General features: G+C 53.9%; 1 protein-coding gene across 1 annotated transcript; it reads right to left on the reverse strand.

The window, feature by feature from the left end:
- On the reverse strand, window positions 27-7,808 carry NR1D1 (nuclear receptor subfamily 1 group D member 1). Its single transcript, XM_018065020.1, has 8 exons — window positions 7,140-7,808; window positions 3,948-4,295; window positions 3,579-3,667; window positions 3,332-3,476; window positions 2,333-2,973; window positions 1,892-2,077; window positions 1,185-1,395; window positions 27-525 (listed from the first exon to the last, which is right to left on the reverse strand). The coding sequence occupies exons 1-8, from the start codon at window positions 7,168-7,170 to the stop codon at window positions 326-328; spliced, it is 1,851 nt and encodes a 616-aa protein (XP_017920509.1). The 5' UTR covers window positions 7,171-7,808; the 3' UTR covers window positions 27-325.

A 19,726-nucleotide genomic window follows, 5' to 3' on the forward strand; every position in this document is an offset into this window, starting at 1 on the left:
CCCAGAACGAGCACACACCACAGAAGCCAGCTCAGCTGTGAACTATTGGATTTGAGACAGGAATAGAACAGATCGGGGGGCTAGAGAGAAAGAGCGGGGTGGGGGGTGAGTGGTTTAAATAGGGGAGGCTGGGGAGGTGCAGTGATGGGGGAGGGAGGCAGGTATTTACAAGAAGGCTCGGGGGGGCCAGAGGCTCATCTTGGAATATTTTATAACAATATAAATAAGATTCTGGTTTGCTTTTCCTTTTCGTCTCGTAAAGGAGAGAGAAGTGCAGAGTTCGATTCTGTACAAGGGGGCAGCGGCGGAAGGCCGGCCGGGCGGGTCACTGGGCGTCCACCCGGAAGGACAGCAGCTTCTCGGAGTGCATGTTGTTCAGGGTCCGCAGGTCCGGCAGCTTGAGCAGCAGCTTGGTGAAGCGGGAAGTCTCCGAGGGCCGGTTCTTCAGCACCAGAGCCCGAAGAGCCCGCAGCAGCGTCTCCTGGAGCTGCTCCACCGAAGCGGAATTCTCCATTCCCGAGCGGTCTGTGGGGAAGACGACAGCAGTGAGGCAGACTCCCTGAGCTCCTCCGACTCTGACGAGGAGGAGGAGGACGCGGAGGTCTGCGAGGATGCAGCGGTGGCCACGCAGCCTCTCCCTGAAGCCCCTCAGAGGGCCGATGGGGAAGGGGCGGGAGGGGGAACATAATGCCCTCTCCCAGGCCCTGACCCGAAAGCAGGAGATGCCTGCAAACCAGGAGCCCAGGCTCAGCAAGGCCAGCCCCGCTCCTGCCCCACCAGGCCACTCTCCTTCCCTGAACAGGCCCAGCAGGGCCCTAGCTCCCCCGCTGCTCTGTGGTTCCCTCTGCCTGGGACGCCCTTCCCCCCTCCTATGCCTGGCAGTATCTCTACTTGTCCTTTGAGGCCCCACTCGAGTGTCACCTCCTTCCCCAGCTCCCCAGGCAGAAATAGTTGTGTGTGCTCCCAAAGCCCTTGGTTCATGCTTCTACTGTGACACTTATCTCACTGTTTTATAATTAGTTGGGCATGAGTCTGTCTCCTGAGCTAGACTGTGTCTGAATCATGTCTGTATCTCCAGTGCCCGGTGCAGGGCCTGGCCTAGAGTAGGTACTCCATAAAAGGTGTGTTGAATTGAACTGCGTCCGCCTCCTCCCCGGTCAGGCTCAGGCGAGAGCCTGACCTACCTGCAGAGACAAGCACCACCGCGGTGAAGAGGCCCAGCTCCTCCTCGGTAAGCGCCAGGGAGTTGAGCTTCTCGCTGAAGTCGAACATGGCATTGAGCAGGTCCCCCATGCCCATGGCGCCGAGCTCCTGCAGGCTGTAGGTGGTGCGGCTCAGGAACATCACCGTCTGGTCCTTCACGTTGAACAGCGACGCAAAGCGCACCATCAGCACCTGAAGCAGGGACAGTCGTCCTGGGTGGGGCGGAAGACTTGCCAAATCTCCCCTACCGTTTTTCTGAAGGGGTTGCAGGTGCTGCCTTGGATTTCTTAGTCAAGACCGGGGCTAGTTTCTGAGTGGTCAGTGAGGCAGAGCGGGTGGAAGGATGGGGAACATCCCACTGGCTTTGGAATCCAGTGGGCCTGAATCTGAGTCTCAGCCTTGTCACTCCCTGTGACCCTGGGCAAAGCCCTTCACCAAAGTGAATCTGCTCATGCCTAGAACGGAGGGGTGGGGGTAGCACTGTACTCTGAAGTGTTATTTTATGGTAGCAAGATGTGATTAGACCCCATTTGAGATGACAGAAGTTCTGGCCATCCACAGGCAGGACTGGGTGGGATTCTGTCCCTTCCTAATCACTCAAGAGTAAGGTGGCCCCTCCCCACCCCAGACCCCCATTCTGCTGGATACTTGCCAAGGTTGAGAGCAGGGAGCCCAAACGGTCACTCACCTCAAAGGTGCCAGCCTTAAGCAGGGTGACCTGATCGTGCTGAGAAAGATCACGGAAGCCAGGGATGTGTTTGGCAAACTCTACCACCTCCCGCACAGCAGGCGTGAAGCTCATGGAGAAGTCCTCCCAGATCTCCTGCACAGTTCGCCCGCTGCGCCCATGCGGGTACATGTTCATGGGACATGCCTGGAAAAGGGAAGGATTTGGGGAGGGGAGTATGAGCCAGGTCAGCTCAGAGGGGCTTCCCGTTGTGGCCTTGGAGGATGGGTCTTTCAGGTAAAGCAGCAATCAAGTGCCAGGTGGAGATCAGGGTTTCCCAGGCAGAGCCCCTCCTGCTGGACTGAACATCCTCTCTGCACTTAGCCTCCATATACACCCAGCGACCCTGTGCTCAATCTGTTCTCCCCAGCCCCCTGCCCACATCACCCCCAGTGCTCTCACCAGCAGAACGTTCTTGGAGTTGCCCTGCCGCGGACTGTTGACAGGGGCTTCGCCTTCGGGGGCTGGGTACACGTGGGTAGGGCACAGACGGTGCCCATTGCTGTTGGGCTGGTGGCAGCTGTGGTGGGCAGCGCCAGGAGGCCAGGGGGGAGGGTAGGAGGAGGAAGCCTGGCGTAAACTGTTCAGGGCCTCGTTGTGACGCTGGGCGGCCATGATGTTGTCATTAGGGGCAGGCGGGCAGCCCTGACTTTCCCAGCGATGTGGGGTGGTGGCCGGACGGTTGCCTGAGGCATGGTTGGCATTGAAGTTGCCAGGTGAGGTGCCCAACTTGTCATGGGCATAGGTGAAGATCTCGCGGTGGGCCCGGGCTACCTGGGATATCACATCCTCCACTGTGGGCTCAGGACTTGGGGATCGAGGAGGTGTCAGCTGCTGTGGGAACTGGGAGAAACCCACCAGGGGTGAGGGGGCAGGGGCTGGGGGCGGTGAGGGGCCCATGGGGCCCGGGGTGGGGTGCTGGGTGGGTGGGGTCTCCAGCGGGCACTGGCTGCTCAGCTGGTTGTTGGCCAGGTTCATGGCACTCTGCATCTCGGCCAGCATCCGCTGCTTCTCCCGTTTGGGGATGCGCCCAAAGCGCACAGCTGTGACAGGATGAGAGCAGTGTCAGGAAGTTCTCACGCACACTCACATGTTTCTCTTCCTTCCTCCTGAAAGGGCAAGCCCCCGAGGACTTGGGGTTCCATATCAAAACTAAAACCCAGAAGATCACACCCATGGAGGGGGTTTTCCAGGTAGGGCTGTGGTAGGAGGGGACCAGAGAGACTAAATGGGAAAGAAGTGTGTGTTTACCCAAGCCCTGATGAAATATGGCCACCCCCTCTGCAAATGAGACGCATAGTCTTGGGACTTTTTAAGGGAGGGACTAATTCAGAAACCTCGAGTGGAAGGAAGAAAGGGGGAGGGTGTGGGGAAGGTGGCGGGGCCATGGTGCTGCCTCACCATCTCGAGACATGCCCACGGAGAGACACTTCTTGAAGCGGCATTGCTGGCAACGGTTACGATTGATGCGGACGATGGAGCAGTTCTCATTTTTCAGACACCTTTTGTACTGGATGTTCTGCTGGATGCTCCGACGGAAAAAGCCCTGTGGAGCAGGGTAGCGAGTGAGCATCTTGGTCCAGGCCAGGCCTACGTGTCCTGTGGGAGAGGGTCACCTGCCCCTGCCCTTCCCTCCTCCTTGCCTCACCTTGCAGCCCTCGCAGGCGTGCACGCCGTAGTGGAAGCCCGAAGCCACGTCCCCACACACCTTACACAGCAACACCATGCCATTCAGCTCTGCAGGAAGAGAGGGGAGGCAGGTAAATGAGGGTTTCTGAGTGGCCAGAGAGCTGGAGGTTTTCTTGGCTGGGGACTGGGTGGGGGGAAGAGCTGAGGAGGAACTTCAGTATCTAGGGGGCACTTGGATGACCAGACAGGGCCAACAGCAGCTGGTGCAACTCTAGGAGAAACCCCTGAGGCCCTGAGTAGGCCCTGGAATAGCTGTCACATGAAGATCAACTCCCTGCCTAGACCTGGACAGCTTCCCTTCCCCCAAATCAGCTGGAAACTGACTCACTGGTGATGTTGCTGGTGCTCTTGCTGGGAGACACTCGGTTACCGTCTTCCAGGGCCACCTGTAGACCCCCTGGGGGGCTCCCATTATAGAAGGAAGAGGACGACGACGATGACGACGAGGAAGATGAAGAAGAAGAGGGAGAACCATCATCACCCAAGCTGGGCGGAATGCTCCCAAAAGAGCGAGCTGGGTCCTGGGTGAGGGAGCCAGTGGGTGATGGTGGGAAGTAGGTGGGGCAACCTTGGGTCAGGGACTGGAAGCTGCCATTCGAGCTGTCACTGTACAGGGATTCAGGGCTGGTGCGGTTTGGGGAGGAGCCACTGGAGCCAATATAGGTGATGACGCCACCTGGCAGGAGAACACAAGGGAAAGGGGTGTCAACTGCGGGGCACTCAGAAGTTAACCATGTGGCACCCCTACTCTTGGAGTCCTCAGAAGAGCCACAGTAAGCAGTTCCCCAACATAAGCCAGACATGGCCATCCAAGCCCTGCAACTCTCGGCAGGGACATTCTGCGTCTGCCTTGCATGTGAGGTACCTCCCTAGAGGCATGACCTCTGTGATGCTCTGTGGCTATCTCACATATGTACTGCTCTCCCCACCTCCGCCCTGGATGCCTTCCTTTAGAGTATCAAACGCAGCTAATGACTTAATTGTCAGCAGCTGACCTGGGGATGGGAGAGCAGCTGAAAACCATTCATAATGCACAAGCTTCAAGAAAAACAGCCCAGCTGCCGATTTTAATACCAAGACCATGCCAGGGATGAGACCATGGAGGGGCAGCTAGCCAACAGTGAGGGGAACAGAGGTCTTACAAGAATAAAACAATTACATTCTCTCAAAACTGAAAGACATCATCTCCAAAGGTGCTGTTCCCCTGGCCTCCAAAATCAACAGTCAGAGTAGAGTCTATCTCTGAATCCAGGAAGGGCTTAACAGTATGAGCTGCAGGAGGTGGAAGTGAAGAACAAACTGTCCAGCCTAAAGCTTTGGAATTCCCCCTTCTAGATCTCTCCGCCTGCTGACAATGACCTTGGCTCTCTAACCATTCAGGGACTTTGGCCCTCTAGTTATATTGCCAACCAGATGGCCGAGTTCCCATTGCATTAGCAGGATAAAAAAGCGACCTGTCTGCCACACCTTTGGCCAAGTACCTCGCTTGGCTTGCCATCGGTGGGGTGGGAGAAGGGAGGATCCCAGGACACGTGTGAGCCGACACAGGCCATGCCACCGTCTACAGAGGCATGTCTTGCTCACCCACTGACACACACTAAGCTGGGCAGGGCCACCCTAAAATAGCTCAAGGTTGGTCAGGGTGAACCCAGTTCCCTGTAAAACAGTTGCACAACAGACCAGCTCCTACAGTTTCAGGGTTGAGGTGGGGGGGATGGGATACTTGTTTGGTGGTAAATAAACCTGACCTAATTCAGCCATCCCCCAAAAGCAAGTTAAGATTTTCATCCAAAGAGACTTCCAACCTGAAAGTGAGGGGCACATTCAAAAGAGTCTGGTTTTAGCTCTAGATTTACCACCAACAACTTGATTTGTGATCTAGAGGAAACCAACTCCCTTCTCAGAGCCCCAGTTTTACTTTCAGTGGGGAAGAGAAAAGAAAGATAAAAAGAGACTTTATATCCTTTCAGCTATGTCTCTGAGATCTAGTTGTTTTGGTGGTGATGGTTTATTCCCTAAGTCGTGTCCGACTCTTGTGATCCCATGGACTGAAGCCTGCCAGGCTCCTCTGTCCATGGGATTTCCCCGGCAAGAATACTGGAGTAGTTGCCATTGCCTTCTCCAGGGTATCTTCACCACCCAGGGATTGAACCCTGGACTCCTGCATTGCAGGCAGATTTTTTACCGACTGGGGAAGTCCTTAGGAGGCAAGCTGCTTCTTGTTTCATGGGGGAAGGGGCAAGAGTGTTTGCAGGACTAAGAAAAGAGATGCTGGGGAACGGAAGGAATTTGTATTGTGGAGAAGCTGACTCTAAAGGCGGTACGGTGAAGTAGGTGCAAAGACAATAAATCGAAAAGGAGTGAGGAGAAAGCTAGATGTGAGGTTTCTTTGAGTGTAAACATGAGGCCACGAGAGGTCAGGGATGACTCCGTCTTACTCTGCATCGGTTATGGCGAAGGGGGGCCCCCCTCCGACAAGCGGACAGGAAAAGGAGGCAGGCGGGGGCGGTGAGTCAGCCCAGCTTCACCCAGATCTCCGCGGGGAGGGGCGGGGCGGGAGCCAGGCCCTCAGCCGGCCTCACGTCCCAGCTCCACGTGTGACTCTTGCACGTGGCTCCCCAACGAGGAACCCCAGTACCCGAGGCTCCGCCCTCTCCACTTCCGTCAATCGGGAGCAGTAGCCCCGCCCCCGTTCCGCCCCTCCTCGGAGTCCCGGGTCGGGGTCTTCGGCTGAGCTTCTAACACCAGCTGAGTCGGGACTACAAGGGGAGGAGAAAAGGGGGATCACGCGTTGCCGGGGCAACCGGGGGGCGGAGCTCATTATGTAACGGGGCCGGAAGGCAACCACCAATGGGGTGGCGGCCACGGCTTCTGCTGAATGAAAACAAACGCAGCACGTGGGCCCGGCTCTGCAGCCATGTGAGCGCTCCGGGCTGCCTGGGCGCTCTGGGTGTCCTCCCTGGGGCAGAGCACCACTGTTGGGGCTTCTCAAGTGCCACTCCCTACTGTCACTGAGGGTTCCCCAGTGAGATCCGACCCATTTTCCCAGTCCCTCCTGCCTGGAACCCGGGTCGCCCCTCTGCTTCTTAAGTTCCTGCGGACTCTGAGGGAAGAGGAAGATTGTAAAGAGCGGGTCCTCCTTCCGAAAAGTCCAGGCATGCCACAGCTGCAGCGGCAGGATAGATGGGGGCGTTTCGGGGCACTGCTCCAAAACTCCCAGTTACTCTAAACTGTTCGTCTCACCACACGTACCCACTCTCTCCATTCCCTCCTTCCCCGCGATCTGAGTCCTTCTAGCTAAAGGGAGCTTTAGGAGTCTGAAGGGTGACGGTGGGGCGCCTCCGGGCGCATTCCCAGGCCGAACAACCCGCTGTGGTAATCCCAGCCCCATGTCCATCACTAGCAAATCCCCTGACCAAGCGAGTCCCCAGTCCCTTTCAAAGTTCCTCTTGTTCCAAGACGTAGAGGAGAGGAGACAGTGACAGAGAAAGAATGATGGTAGCAAAGGAATCTTTAGTACCTGTGTTGTTGTTAGAGTCCAGGGTCGTCATGTCTTCACTGGCTGACAGCGGTCATTCAAACTGGACCTTGACACAACTGGAGGTTACAGTTGCAGCTGTCGCCCCCTGGGCACTGGCCGAGGGCGGGGAGTGGACCCCCGCGGCTCACGATCAGGATCCGAGGCACTCTGCAGCAAGGTCTTGGCGGGGCCGGACTGCAGCCCTGCAGAAGGGTAGGACGCTGAGGCACCGAGGTCTGTTTTGCATGGGAAGAGCAGAGAGAGTGTGGGGGAAGGGGGCGGAGGGAATCAGCTTGCAGTACTTCTGGCTAGAAGGCAGCAAGGAGGGTCGGGTCTCTGCAGTGCACGGGGTGCCACTGCCTGACGACTCCGCAGCGCTGCAGGGTATCGAATCTGGAGTTCCTTGTGCAAAAGTCCCACAGGGAGAGAGGCTGCAGTCAGGAAGTAAGTAGGTGATGGGGAGAAACAGGGCACCCAGGCGCAAAGAAGCGAGACGTGTGCCCTGCTACGTTCCCTCGGCAGCAATATTTCACTCTGCCAATCTCAGCCGCCTTTTGCCCCAGCCTTTTTCCCTGGGACAGAGGGCTCTGCGCAGGCGCCAGCAACCCAGGGTTCCCGGGCCGCACGCGGCACTGGAGCAGGTACCATGTGATCCCAGGGAGCGCCTCGTGCCCCAGTGACACACTTTTCCAGCAGCAGGCACGTTGAGCTCGGTGCGCCTGCGTAAAGCCGAGGCTGTCGGGATATGTAGTCCGTTGGCAAAGTGGGCGGACTGCGTTTATTTCCCCATTTCTGCCTTGCACAAGCTCTTGCTGGAACCGGGGAGGAGCTGCGAGCCTTGTGGGGTGGAGTGCTTTAAAGAGTCAGGGTGGCGTGTTTGGAAAGCTTGTATGGCAGAGGCATGTGAATTCCTGGGGAGGGACTGACAAGCTTGGCGGCTCCCTGGGAGATCAAAGCTAACAGCCCCTTTCTGCAAATCTTGCAAACGTCAGGGCTTCACGTGATTGTGGGACTGACCCTGTCTTGAGGTTAGTGGTGACACGAGAGAGAGATGATTGGGGAGGGAGATAGCCCCACAGTCAGGAGCTTAACGTCCTGCAGAGCCAAGTCCTGAGAGGGAAAGGAAATGTGACCCCTTTTAGGTTCTACTCCTCTTTGGGAATGGAGTTGCCATGGGGTTGAGGATGTCCCTGGGGACTCCCTGTTTGCTTATATGACACCACCCCCACCCACTCAAGGTGACTTTGAGGTGAGTCATTTCCCTTTGTCTAGGAAATAAAAAGGACAAGGGAAGGAAACTGTGGTGAAAGTGTTTTGAGGTCCTAAAATAAAAGGACCAGAGGTAAGGCAGGGCTTGGGGGCAGAGTGACACCCCCTAGGTCCACCCCCAGTGCTTCAGGGTAGTGTGGGTTTCATATGGGAACACAGAGATCATCTTAACCCCTATCCTTTACTGATGAGAATGAGGCTTAGAAGGAGTGACTGGCCCAAGGTCAGACATCCATTGCTAGTTTCACTTGCCTACCATCAGGCAATGACATGAAAGTGAAACATTGAACAGGGGTTAAAAACAGCCAGCATCTCCCTTCAGAGGAGCAACTCTACCCCACTGGTGAAAGCAGGTCTCCAGTGGAGGTCTATCATGTTTTTTTTTGTTTTGGGGCTTTTTTGGCCTCACCATGCAGCTTGTGGGATCCCTGACCAAGGATTGAGCCCAGATCCCTGGCACTGAGAGCTTGGAGTCCTAACCACTGGACTTCCAGGGAATTCCCCAGGTCTATCCTGTTTGAGGACTTGGGTGTGGGGAGAGCTGAGAGCCTCTTCTAGATGCAGCCCAGTGGACCCGCGCCACCTGCTGCTTCCTGCTAATCCCTCCTCAGTCCCACTGCTCCTAGGGAGGGTTTTGTTTGTTTTTTGTACACAGGAAGCCCTTCCCCACTTGTTCACAGACCACTCCTGGGACAGCATTGATGGATGCCTGGACACAGCCATCAAAGAGGTAGAGAAAAGGAGGCGTGTGGACCCCGGGGAAGGAGTAAGCTGGGTGGTGAGGAAGTGAGTAAGCAGAGAGGACTGTGATGGTGACTGAAGGGGAGGCAGCTGAGCAGCTGGCCTGACCACTCGCTGACCCTCTGCCTCCCTGGGGAAGACAGATGGACTCCCTACAACGGCCTGGGATTTAGCTTTGTTCCCTTGCCCCCAAGAACAGTGGGAGAGAGAAGGCAGTGGGCTCTTCCCTAGGCTGCCCGAGCCCCTTGGCCCAGAGCTGGGAAGCTTCAGCAGAGCGTGGGAGGGCCTGGGAGGGGCTAGGACAAACAAGGAAAGAGGCTTTTCAGGAAAACTTGGTTCTGAACTTGGCCTCCACCCCCTCTCCCTCCTCCCTCCGGGCTCTGGAGGGAAGGCTGGGAGGTGAGAGCGCTGCATGCTCTCTGTGCCCTTTCTGAGTTTCCATCAGAGCCAGGACCCAAGCCCAGGGACCTGCCACCGCTGGATTCACAATCAGGGACATTGGCGTGACCTCTAGCCCCCACCAGCCTCAGCACTCCCTCTAGTTGCCCTGTTTAGCACCTACAGCTCTGTTTGCTCCTCTGGTGACCCTGCCCACCCCTTGCTCTGCTTGCTGGTGTTTATTCCCATGGGGGGAGGGCCAGGGGTCAAGACTCCCTCCCTGAGTTTACAGCCAGTGAGAGGGAGGAGGAGGCAGAGACAGCATGGGCTGAAATGCAGTCAGCCTAACTCTTGGCAAGAAGCTGGGTTGTTTTGCAGTCTGTGTGAGGTATGAAAGCGGAGGCTGGGAGGGAGGAGGCAAAGGAGGGGGGTTCCTTCTGGGTCCTCCTTCCTCTGAACTTCTTACAGGGCCCCTCCTTTTATCCCTGACAAGTAACTTTGGGATCTTCCTTCTAAAACTGGAGAGAAGGATACAGAATAATGAAGAGGCAGGATTCTCCCTTTGTTCTAGAAGCTTCTATCTATCCATCCTGCTCCTTTCTCTGTCAACAGCTGCTGGGAAAAGGACAGAGACTATGGGACTCAGAGCCACCAAAGGGAGGGAGAAAAGGCTGGGTTGTCTGGCCTTTGGGGACCTGTAATAGAATCTAGCTTTGGCCTCTCTTTCACTTCAGCCTTGACCTAAGACAACAGGTGTATATCAACATGGCTTCCCACCCCCTCCTGCCAACTGGACATTCCAGTTCTCTTTTATACACACACAGACACACACACACACACATGTGCACTCATGTACCATATCTCCCATAGCCAAATTCAGCCCAAGAATCTGGACCCTTAATAAATAGTGCTTAGATAGAACCCAAGACCTGGCACAGCAAAGCACATCTGGCTCCATATTGCCCACACTTCTGCACAGATTCCTCACAGTCTGAGATTCCAGACTGACCTCACCATTTAGGCACAGGGTGGGATCCTCTATATGTGTGTGTTTCCAACTATGTCTTAAATTCTCTTGGATTTCTTTGATTTGGGGAAGACAGCAGGGATAGTGTAGAAGACAGGAAAAGAGTGAGAGCTCTAAGCTCTGGCCCGAGTGTGTGTTTGCGATCGTAGAGACTGCATGTCCGAGTGTATAAGCATGAATGGCAGGAGTGTGTATGGATGTGTGTGTTTGATCCAAGACCTTTTCTCCTCATCAGTAGGACGCTGTGGGTAACAGGACAACACCCTGTGCAAATCCTGGGTGGCCTAAATCTTGGGCCTGCTTCTTGACTGAATGACTGACTGACTGCGGAGGGTGGGTCCTTGCTGGAAACCAGGTCAGGCTTCAGTAGGTGTCTTCCTCCCCCGCCCCTTTCTCACCGAGAGAACCACTGCCCCTGGGAAATAACCTACCTGCGCAGGTGATGCAAACCCCAAGACAGAAACCCTGGGAATGCCCCACACTCAGGCAGCAAGCCCTGCGCTGGAAGAGACTCATTCCCAGCCCTCCTAGATCTATTTTCCTGTTCTCTGAAAGGCCAGCCAGCTTTCCCTAACCCACCCAGAGCTTTGATGTCTTGGGAAGAATTTCAGGAGAATGAAGTAGGAGGGTTAAAGTCTAAGTTAATTTGTTCTTTGAGGGAGATGGAAAAAGGGAGGGTGAAGCATGATCCAGAGCTGGGTTCCATGGATGTGTTTTGCCTCAGAATCTATCTTTACCTCAGTACTCCTTTTTCCAAGGAAAGGGAATAATAAATATATACTGAGTACCAACTGTAGGCTTCCCCAGTGGCGCTAGTAGTAAAGAACCCATCTGCCAATGCAGAAGGCCTGGGAGACATGGGTTCAATCCCTGGGTCGGGAAGATCCCCTGAAGGAAAGCATGGCAACCCACTCCAGTATTCTTGCCTGGAGAATCCCATGGACAGAGGAGCCTGGTGGGCTACAGTTTATGGAGTCGCAAAGAGTTGGACGCAACTGAAGCAACTTAGCACTCACACCAAGTATATGCCGGGCCACTGGGCTAAGTGTATTACACACATTATTTCATTGAATATCCATAACTACCCTATGTTGTAGGTCTCATTCTGAGTTTAGAGGTGGGGAGTCTGAGACCTAGAGACATTTATTCACTTGCCCAGGATGCTTCAGAGACTAGGCAATTTGCCTTGAAGCTGTATTTGAAGTGAAGTGCGTAAAACTGAGATGTCACGTTAAATAATGGTGGGAAAAAAATAACAGTGGAGTTAATGGAGGTTTTGGAGGTACTAAAACTCCCCCAGCTGTCTCTTGGAACTACCAAGAGACACAATGAAAATGGGGATGTTGGAAATTCAACCCCAAGCCTGTGGATCAAACTCTTTCCACTAGCAAGACTGCCCTTCCTGGAGAGAAGGATGACATCGAGTGGAATGTCTGAGCTGCAAGCTCATCCTGGTGCTACAAGTGAGGTGTGTCACCACGAAGGGGAAGCCTGAAGCACCCCTGGCTCCTGACCCCACAAGTACCTTAGCCATCCAGAACCTCTAACTCACTCCAACCACTTTTCTTCTTCCCTTAAACTCCTCCCTTCCTCCCTCCTCCAGCCCCCTCTTCTGGTGAGGTAGAAGGGGGCCAGAATAAGCTGCAAACAAACAAACACACAATAAGACGAACCTCCTCCCACGTGCTACAACTAAATATCAACTAGCATGTGGTGCAGCCAAGTAAATAAAAGACGGAGCTCAATGTTATCTGCTACAGAGATGTTAACTGAAGCAGGCATTGAGCTTTTTTAGCTGGTGATGAGGGGAGAGGGACACTGACATGTAGGTCTGGGCCCCTTAAAGGGCCATGGCACTTCCTTCCAAACTGTTACTCACTCAGTCATGTCCGACTCTTTCGGACCCCATGGACTGTAGCCTGCCAGCCTCATCTGTACATGGGATTCTCCAGGCAAGAATACTGGAGTGGGTTGCCATGTCCTTCTCCAGGGGATCTTTCTGACTCAGGGATCGAATGGGGTCTTCTGCATTGCAGGCAGATTCTTTACCATCTGAGCCACCAAGGAAACCCACTTCCTTCTAAGGGGTATATCAAGAATGGATTGGTTGGGGGGAAATGAGAATCCCCTGGCCGTCCAGTGGTTACGGCTAGGCACTTTCACTGCCAAGTCCCTGGTCAAGGAATTAAGATTCCGCCAGCCACGTGTGGGATGCCCCCCACCCCCCACAAAAAGGGTTTTTTGGGTTGCATGACCTCCATCTTGCTGGAAGGCACCCTCGGCAGGGGCTCCATGAATGAAGACTGTGTGGATGGCCCCCTCCCTTAGGAGCCTTGTGCGCACAGACCCTTTGGTGGTAACCATATCTACATGGATCCCTTGGTAGAAACCAATAGATATGGATCTATTGCTAGAAATGACTTGTTACATATTTGGTTACCTTTATAATTCACTGAGTTAATTGACTTTTCCAGTGAAACAAAGTTCTCTTTCCTTGCTAACACTTCAAATATAAGCTTCAGTTAAAAAAAAAAAAAAAAAGAATGGATTGGTTAAAGGAGTATGGAAGGCCACCAAGGACAGACAGAAGTTGTATAAAATGCCATAAGGAAACAACATCTTGCTTCCCCATTTACCTGCTTGAGAGATGAGTACTTCTAAAAACAGTCCTTTGAGAGCCACTCACCATCCTGGGTCAATGCTTCTTCAGCAGATGATTTGGGGAACTCAAAGGAGGATTCCCCTCTCTGAACCCAGGATCCCACCAAAACCACAGGATCAGGGAGGTGACATGGACCGCCTTTGGCAGTAGAAAACTAAGCCCCTGAATGCCCTCCTTCTGGCATGGAGTTCCCCCTGCCAGGTTGAAGGGCAGTGGCATCCAGCACAGGCTATGCCAAGGCCATCCTGTCCGACCTTTGTATGCTCTGCTGGAGCCCAGGGCTGGTGTCATCTTCCAGGTTACTGCACCTGCCCACTGGCTGTCCTTGAGCCTCTGTAGGACACACACACAGGGGAATGTGCAGGGGAAGTGGTGGGGGTGGGGATGCCCGTGTGCCTGCCCCCATTTCCATAGTTTACCCTGAGCTCTGTCTCAAACCTCCGTGTCCAGCATCTCTCCTCATTCTTTGGGTCTCTGCAGATCTCCTCGGAGCTGCCTGGGGGAGGCCAGAGGCTCATGACAGTCCTCGTGAGCAGGATAGACCTTGGAGGAGCTGCACCCTAGGCAGGCATTAGGGGCCGTGTGTAGCTTCTGGGAGGCTTACATAAACACTGGCTGGGATGAGGAGGGAAAGAGGGATGCAATGGGCAGCGCAGGGAAGAAAAGCAGCCCCAGACAGCCAGCTCAATCTGAGTGGAAAGAAGGAACAAGGCTGGTTTTCCCTCCTCCCATCTCTCTCCCCTGGTTTGCAGCTGTTAGTTGGTCTGGAAAGACTGCAGTATCTTGGGGGAGGGGGCAGGCAAAGGAAAGGGGGAGGATGCGACTTCACAAATTTGGGATCCCTCCCCTTTTTCTAAATTGGGGGTGGGGGTGGGAAGAAGCAATTTGCCAAAGAGATTTTTCAATGCCACAGGAAGGAGCTTTGGCTCATTAGAATGCGCAGTTTGCACCCTGAAAAAAAAAATCTGTGCTGGTTGCAAAAATGCAGACGTGTGTAGGGGCCCAGCAGAGAATTAAAAAACAAAAAAAAAGCGCTAGCTCTGCAATGCAGGATCTGCGAAGTTTTGATGCGGTGAGGAAATGTGGGTCGTGCTCAGTTCGTTTGCTTGTTCCTGCTAACCTACTGTCCGCCTGACTCCAGCGTCGTCTCACATCCCAGTGAGAGGCACTGCAGTTCAGAAACAGGGTCATGAGCGGGGGCCAGAGCCCAGGGCTGGGAGCAGGGGTCTGGGGTTAGAGTGCTGAGACAGGACGCTATGGGGCTGGGAGGACTGGGCAGAAGGGAAGCTGGAGGGATGGAGGCTGAACTTGTCTCTCGCATGGCAAGGAAGAGTTTGTTCTCCAGCTGGTCGGGGTTAGCGTTCTTCCAGATCTCACCCCCACCCCCATCCCAACCCTCAGCTCCTCCCAATCCCCAGTTGGCAGAGGGATTTTCCCTTTCCTGTCTGCTCACCCTGCAGATCACTGCTGCAGAAAGAATCCTTGCTTCCAGTCCCCAGCCCCACAAATTCCTGAGCTCTCCAGGTTCTAATCCTGGACCCGGCACTCACCGTATCTCTGGGTGGCATCCTCCTTCCTAGAAACAAGGGACCCTGCTGCCTGACTGGGGGAGCCCAGACTGCAGGGAAACCAAGTCTTGGCTCTGGGCTGCCATTAGCACATCAGTTGGAGGGCTGAGGCTGGCATTCTGTGCTCTTGGCTTGGGGAGGCTTTTTGTTCCTTTGGGGCCTAGGGCTCTAGGTTGTGTAAATGCCAAGGGGCTGCCTTGGAGGAGAACCTGCCCCAGGGGAAACCATGTTGCTTTCCTGGGTGTTTTCTCCCCTGGTGGCTAGCGAGAGGCAGAAAGAGACGCAAGCAGGGTAAAGAGCCAGGAGAGGGGGGAAGGGAGCCCAGTGCCCTTTCATTTCTCCCCCATCTTTCCTCCTGCTTCTCCGGTCGGTGGAGGACCGGGCCGAGTGTGTCTGTGCCGGCCCGAGACTCACGCGGGCTGCCGGGGTCACATGGGCCGGGCATGTGCAGCCTGCTCCATTTCTACCACAACAACTCGCTCATAAACAGCCCGGCTGCCGCGGCGGTGGCGGCGCAGACATGTGCGAGCGAGGGGGTGGGGCACGTGGCCCTGCCCGAGCCAAGGGAAGGCGCTCGCTCAGCACGGCCTCTCCCCTCCCCGCGCTGGCGCTGCCTCGCCACAGGAAATTCCTAGTGCTCCGCTGCTGCTGCAAAACATGTTTTTGGGAAGTGACTTTCAATAAGGATGGAGTCGATGGGCTATTTAAATAGAGACAGAATGGATAATCAGTCGGAGACCCGCTTCTGACCTTCCTTGCCCTCTCTGGGATCCCTGGAGGGCTGGGCAGGAGTCACGTGTTCCTAATTCTCACCTGTTCCTTCCTACTAAACCATATGAAATTAGAACCAACCAGGTCCCCGTGGTGAGTGAGCACTAGGATGAGGGGCTGTGGTTGACTAAGCCAGGGGTGCTCAGGATCCACTGGTGGTCCCAGGATTAGTGGTGGGGTCAACATCACCTGGGCACCTGTTAGAAGAAAGGCAGGTTCTCATGTCCCATCCCAGGCCCACTGAATCAGAAACTCTGGTGGTGGAGCCCAGCAGTCTGAGTTCCACCCAGTACTACAGGCGAGTCTGATGCTGGAGAACCACGGCTCTGGGTCTCTCTGTTCTCTAGCAAACAGTCCTGTAGGAGATTCTATCCCAGGATCTGGGAAGGTCTTCCTTCTCCCTTTGTGCTTCTTTATCTTAAAGTTTAGCCAGGGAGCGTAACTTGATTCAGTCTGACTCAGTGTGAAAAGCATTTATTGAGTGCCTACTGTGTGCAAGGATTCTGGAAACAAGAGCAAATGAGTAGTGACAGGATAAGTAGCTGAGACATGATAGGGTAAGGCTTAGGGGTAAGAATGAGGGAAAAAGGCCAAGACTGTGACTATTTATCCTTTCTCCATCTTCCCTACATTTCTTCCTGAGGCTCCTACAGAACAATCGATTGTGGTTTAAACTGTTTTGAGTCTAGAGGTAGAAACTGGTCCCTTGTCTATTTTTGCTGGCCTTGGGGACCCCAAACTTGTTACAGCCATAGGTCCTTTGACTCCCCATGCAAAACCAAGAGTATGAGCACCATCATACTCTTCAGTTCAGGTGCTCAGTCCTGTCTGACTCTTTGGGACCCCATGGGCTGCACCGTAGAGGCACACAGAGACACACATTCCTTGGGGCGGGGTGGGGGTGGGCTGGCAGGGGTAGGGAGAGTCAAGAAGTGGAAGGAGGTCCCAAAGGGTTGGAAGTACCCTCAGACAAAATGAGTTTAACAGATAAAAAGCAGGAAGAGTCTTTCAATGGGGGAGGGTGGGGACAACCGTGGCCTACTCTAGCTTCCTGAGACCCAAAAACTGACCAGAGGAAGCAGAAGGTCTCTGAGGCAAGTCACAAAGGCTTCTGAGAATGAAACCTGAGCTTTGAAAGCAAGGTGACTGGAGAATGGGGGATGCACACAAGAAGGGTTCCCTCACACAGGCAAGCAGAGAAAGAATGGAGCAAGGGCGGGAAAGCCAGGGATGGGGCCTTGCTCAGCCTCGCCTCTCTCCACTTCCCTCCTCCCCACATGTAGCCTCTCAGGAGCAGAGCTCCCATCACTTGTCTCAGATGTGACCAGTTGACTTATGGCCTCTCCATGCTTCATCTTTTGAAGAAGATGCTTTCCTCTAATTCTCACAGAGCCCTTTCTCTCACTTCTCTGCAAGGTTTCCTCTCTGTGTCTGAAAGGCGCTGGGCTCAAGGAGCAGACAGCCCTGCAGGCTCAGCTGCAATGACCTACATCGGCTCTCCCCTAGGCCCTGGATGTGGGGGGTGCTGAGGTTTCAAGACAGGAACTTGGGAATCTAGCACAGATCTGCAGATGATGACTTCAGGGAGACAGGCTGCAAAATCTGCACTGGTGGACTGTGAGGCAGGGTTGAGTTCTCACTTTGTCATTTGTGGACAATATCAGAAGACTCTCCTACCCCTCCAAACCAAAAACATTTCTGAGCAGTGACCCATTGGATAGGAGCCAGAGGTCTCTGACAGGCCTGGTCTCTATATTCATTAGATTTGGGAGTAGTTTTTGCCCATTACCCATTCTCACTGAGCCCATTCCAGTTGGCTGGAAAGATCTCCTTGGCCCTGAGGTAGACCAACAAGCTTAGATTTCAACTGATTTATTTCAGGAACATGGAGGCTTGGTAGAAGTAGTCAGATATGCAGAAATCCACTCCCAAGCTTTACTATTAAGAGACATACTTCCTTAGACCCAATGGCTCTGGCAGGGCTCCTTGCAGCTGAACCTCTGCTTCCAGCTATAGACCTTCTGGAACAGGCAAGACAGGTTCTAAAATAGTTCTCCCCCACCCCCACCTCTCACTATGAACCAGTGTTTAGGATGCCCACCACCTCCAGATTGTGGATGTTTTGCTCTGGCAAGGAAATCCTATTATGGGGATAGGAAATTAGGTGATGGTGACAGAGAATGATAAATGAGCCTTTTGCTTAGCAGAGAGAGAGAGAGAGCGAGCAGGCTATACAGGATTGGGTGGCTCTCCGGTCCAAAGGGCTTCCCCTTGGCCAAGCCCCACCCCAAAGCCCAGGAAGTCCAGAGCTTGGCACCCAGCCAGGGTGAGAGCATTCCTCAGGACTCTGACAGGCAGTGGGGGATGGTGGTAGTGCTCCTACCGCGAGGATGGGGGAGGGGAAGGAAACGCGCAGGGGAGGAAATGACTTCGGAGGCTAAGAGGTGGGGAACTATTATAGTTCTTGGTCCCACGAGTCCCTTTTAGAAAGAAAGGCTGAGGCTGAATGTCTTCCCAACGGCCATGCGAAGGGTCTGCAGCTTCAGAGCAAATGACCCCTAAGTCACCTCTCTGCTCAGGGTCACCACTGACGTCCCAAACAGTCCTCTGGAGGCTCTCTGTCTCCGCGTCCCTAACTCTGGGGCTGTGGTTGAGCTCGGGAGACCCCGAGTGGCGAAAATCTGGAACTGCAGCTGGGCTGGGGGAGGAGTCCATCGGGTCTCCCTCAGCCTCTCCAGCAGGCCCCCTCCCTTTTCCTGCACTAGGCCCAGAACTCTGGAAATAGCACCTGGTAACGGGAGCGCTGACAGATGCTGAGTTATAGAAGAGCAAGTGTCCTTTACGTTCTAGCTCCATTACCTTGGAGCTGTTCCGCTTGAAAATAAGTGCCTTAGGACTCCTCCCATTCCCATCCACACATGTCTCTTTAGTATGCCCCTGGGTAGTGTACCTCTTGGCTACAATGGAAGTCCCCCTGTTTGTGTTCCAAGTCTTTTAGCCTTTGGGTTATCTACTATTCATGACCTCTATGACTCTGGAGGGACAAATGGCACCTGACTATTCTGATTTTAAATTTACCCTTCCTTTTCTGAGCACTGTTTAATGTACAACCCTTTCTCTTAGTCAGCCTTCAGTCACATACTTTCCATCACCCCAATTCCTACCCAAACCCTCAGTCTCACATCTCACCTGGGGAAAAGGAGGGGAGAGAAAAATGGACAAAGTCTTTGTGAGAATTTTTCCCAAGGAAACAGTTCCCTCTATTTAGCTTCACTTGAAGAATTGATGCTTTTGAACTGTGGTGCTGGAGAAGACTCTTGAGTTCCTTGGACTGCAAGGAAATCAAACCAGCCAATCCTAAAGGAAATCAGTCTTGAATATTCATTGGAGGGGCTGATGCTGAAGCTGAAGCGCCAATACTTTGGCCACCTGATGTGAAGAACTGACTCAATGGAAAAAGACCCTGATGCTGGGAAAGACTGAAAGCAGGAGGAGAAGGGGACGACAGAGGATGAGATGGTGGATGGCATCACCGACTTGATGGACATGAGCAAACTCCGGGAATTGGTGGTGGACAGGGAAGCCTGGCGTGCTGCAGTTCAAGGAGTTGCAAAGAGTCGGACACGCCTGAGCGACTGAACTGGCTAGCTTTTCCTGTTAGTCCCCTTGCTCTGCATCAAACCTTCCCACTGGACTGATTTTTGCTGTCCTGCCCTCCCCTTTCCTCCAACACGATCTTCCAGGGCTCTACCCATCCTGGGCAAATGTTCTCAACGCTAGGAGAGGATTCTCCATTCTGGAAATAATTTGCAGCTTGAGGAAACAGCCCATAGAGGAAGAACTGTTTCCAGTGTTGTTGGGGAAAGGGAGGTGATGGAGGAGGCAACAAACAGAACGCTCACTCCAGGAGAGGTCACGTTCCCGTTATCCGGAACATAATGAAAGAACTCAGCTGGTATTCGGGGGTCTTCGAGAGCTCTGCCAACATCGTGAAGAACTCAAGGGGAAATCAAGTACAGGTAGTCAAGTTTGCAGCTAGGGATTACAACTCTACCCAACTTCTCCACCAAAACCATTTCCTTTCATGATATCTCTCCTCTTGAATTTGCCTCATCTTTTAGTTGTATGATCCTTAAAGCTATCAGCCAGGGAGTTACGTGGGTTTGAAATA

The sequence above is a fragment of the Capra hircus genome, chromosome 19 (assembly GCF_001704415.2).
Source record: "Capra hircus breed San Clemente chromosome 19, ASM170441v1, whole genome shotgun sequence".
Lineage (NCBI taxonomy): Eukaryota > Metazoa > Chordata > Mammalia > Artiodactyla > Bovidae > Capra > Capra hircus.

Coding starts and splice junctions, on each gene's coding strand:
- NR1D1 (XM_018065020.1), bottom strand. CDS start 7,170: ATGACGACCCTGGACTCTAACAACAACACAG. Junction 4,296..7,139: donor GGACTCTAACAACAACACAG/GTACTAAAGATT, acceptor TTCTCCTGCCAG/GTGGCGTCATCACCTATATT. Junction 3,668..3,947: donor GAGCACCAGCAACATCACCA/GTGAGTCAGTTT, acceptor CTCTTCCTGCAG/AGCTGAATGGCATGGTGTTG.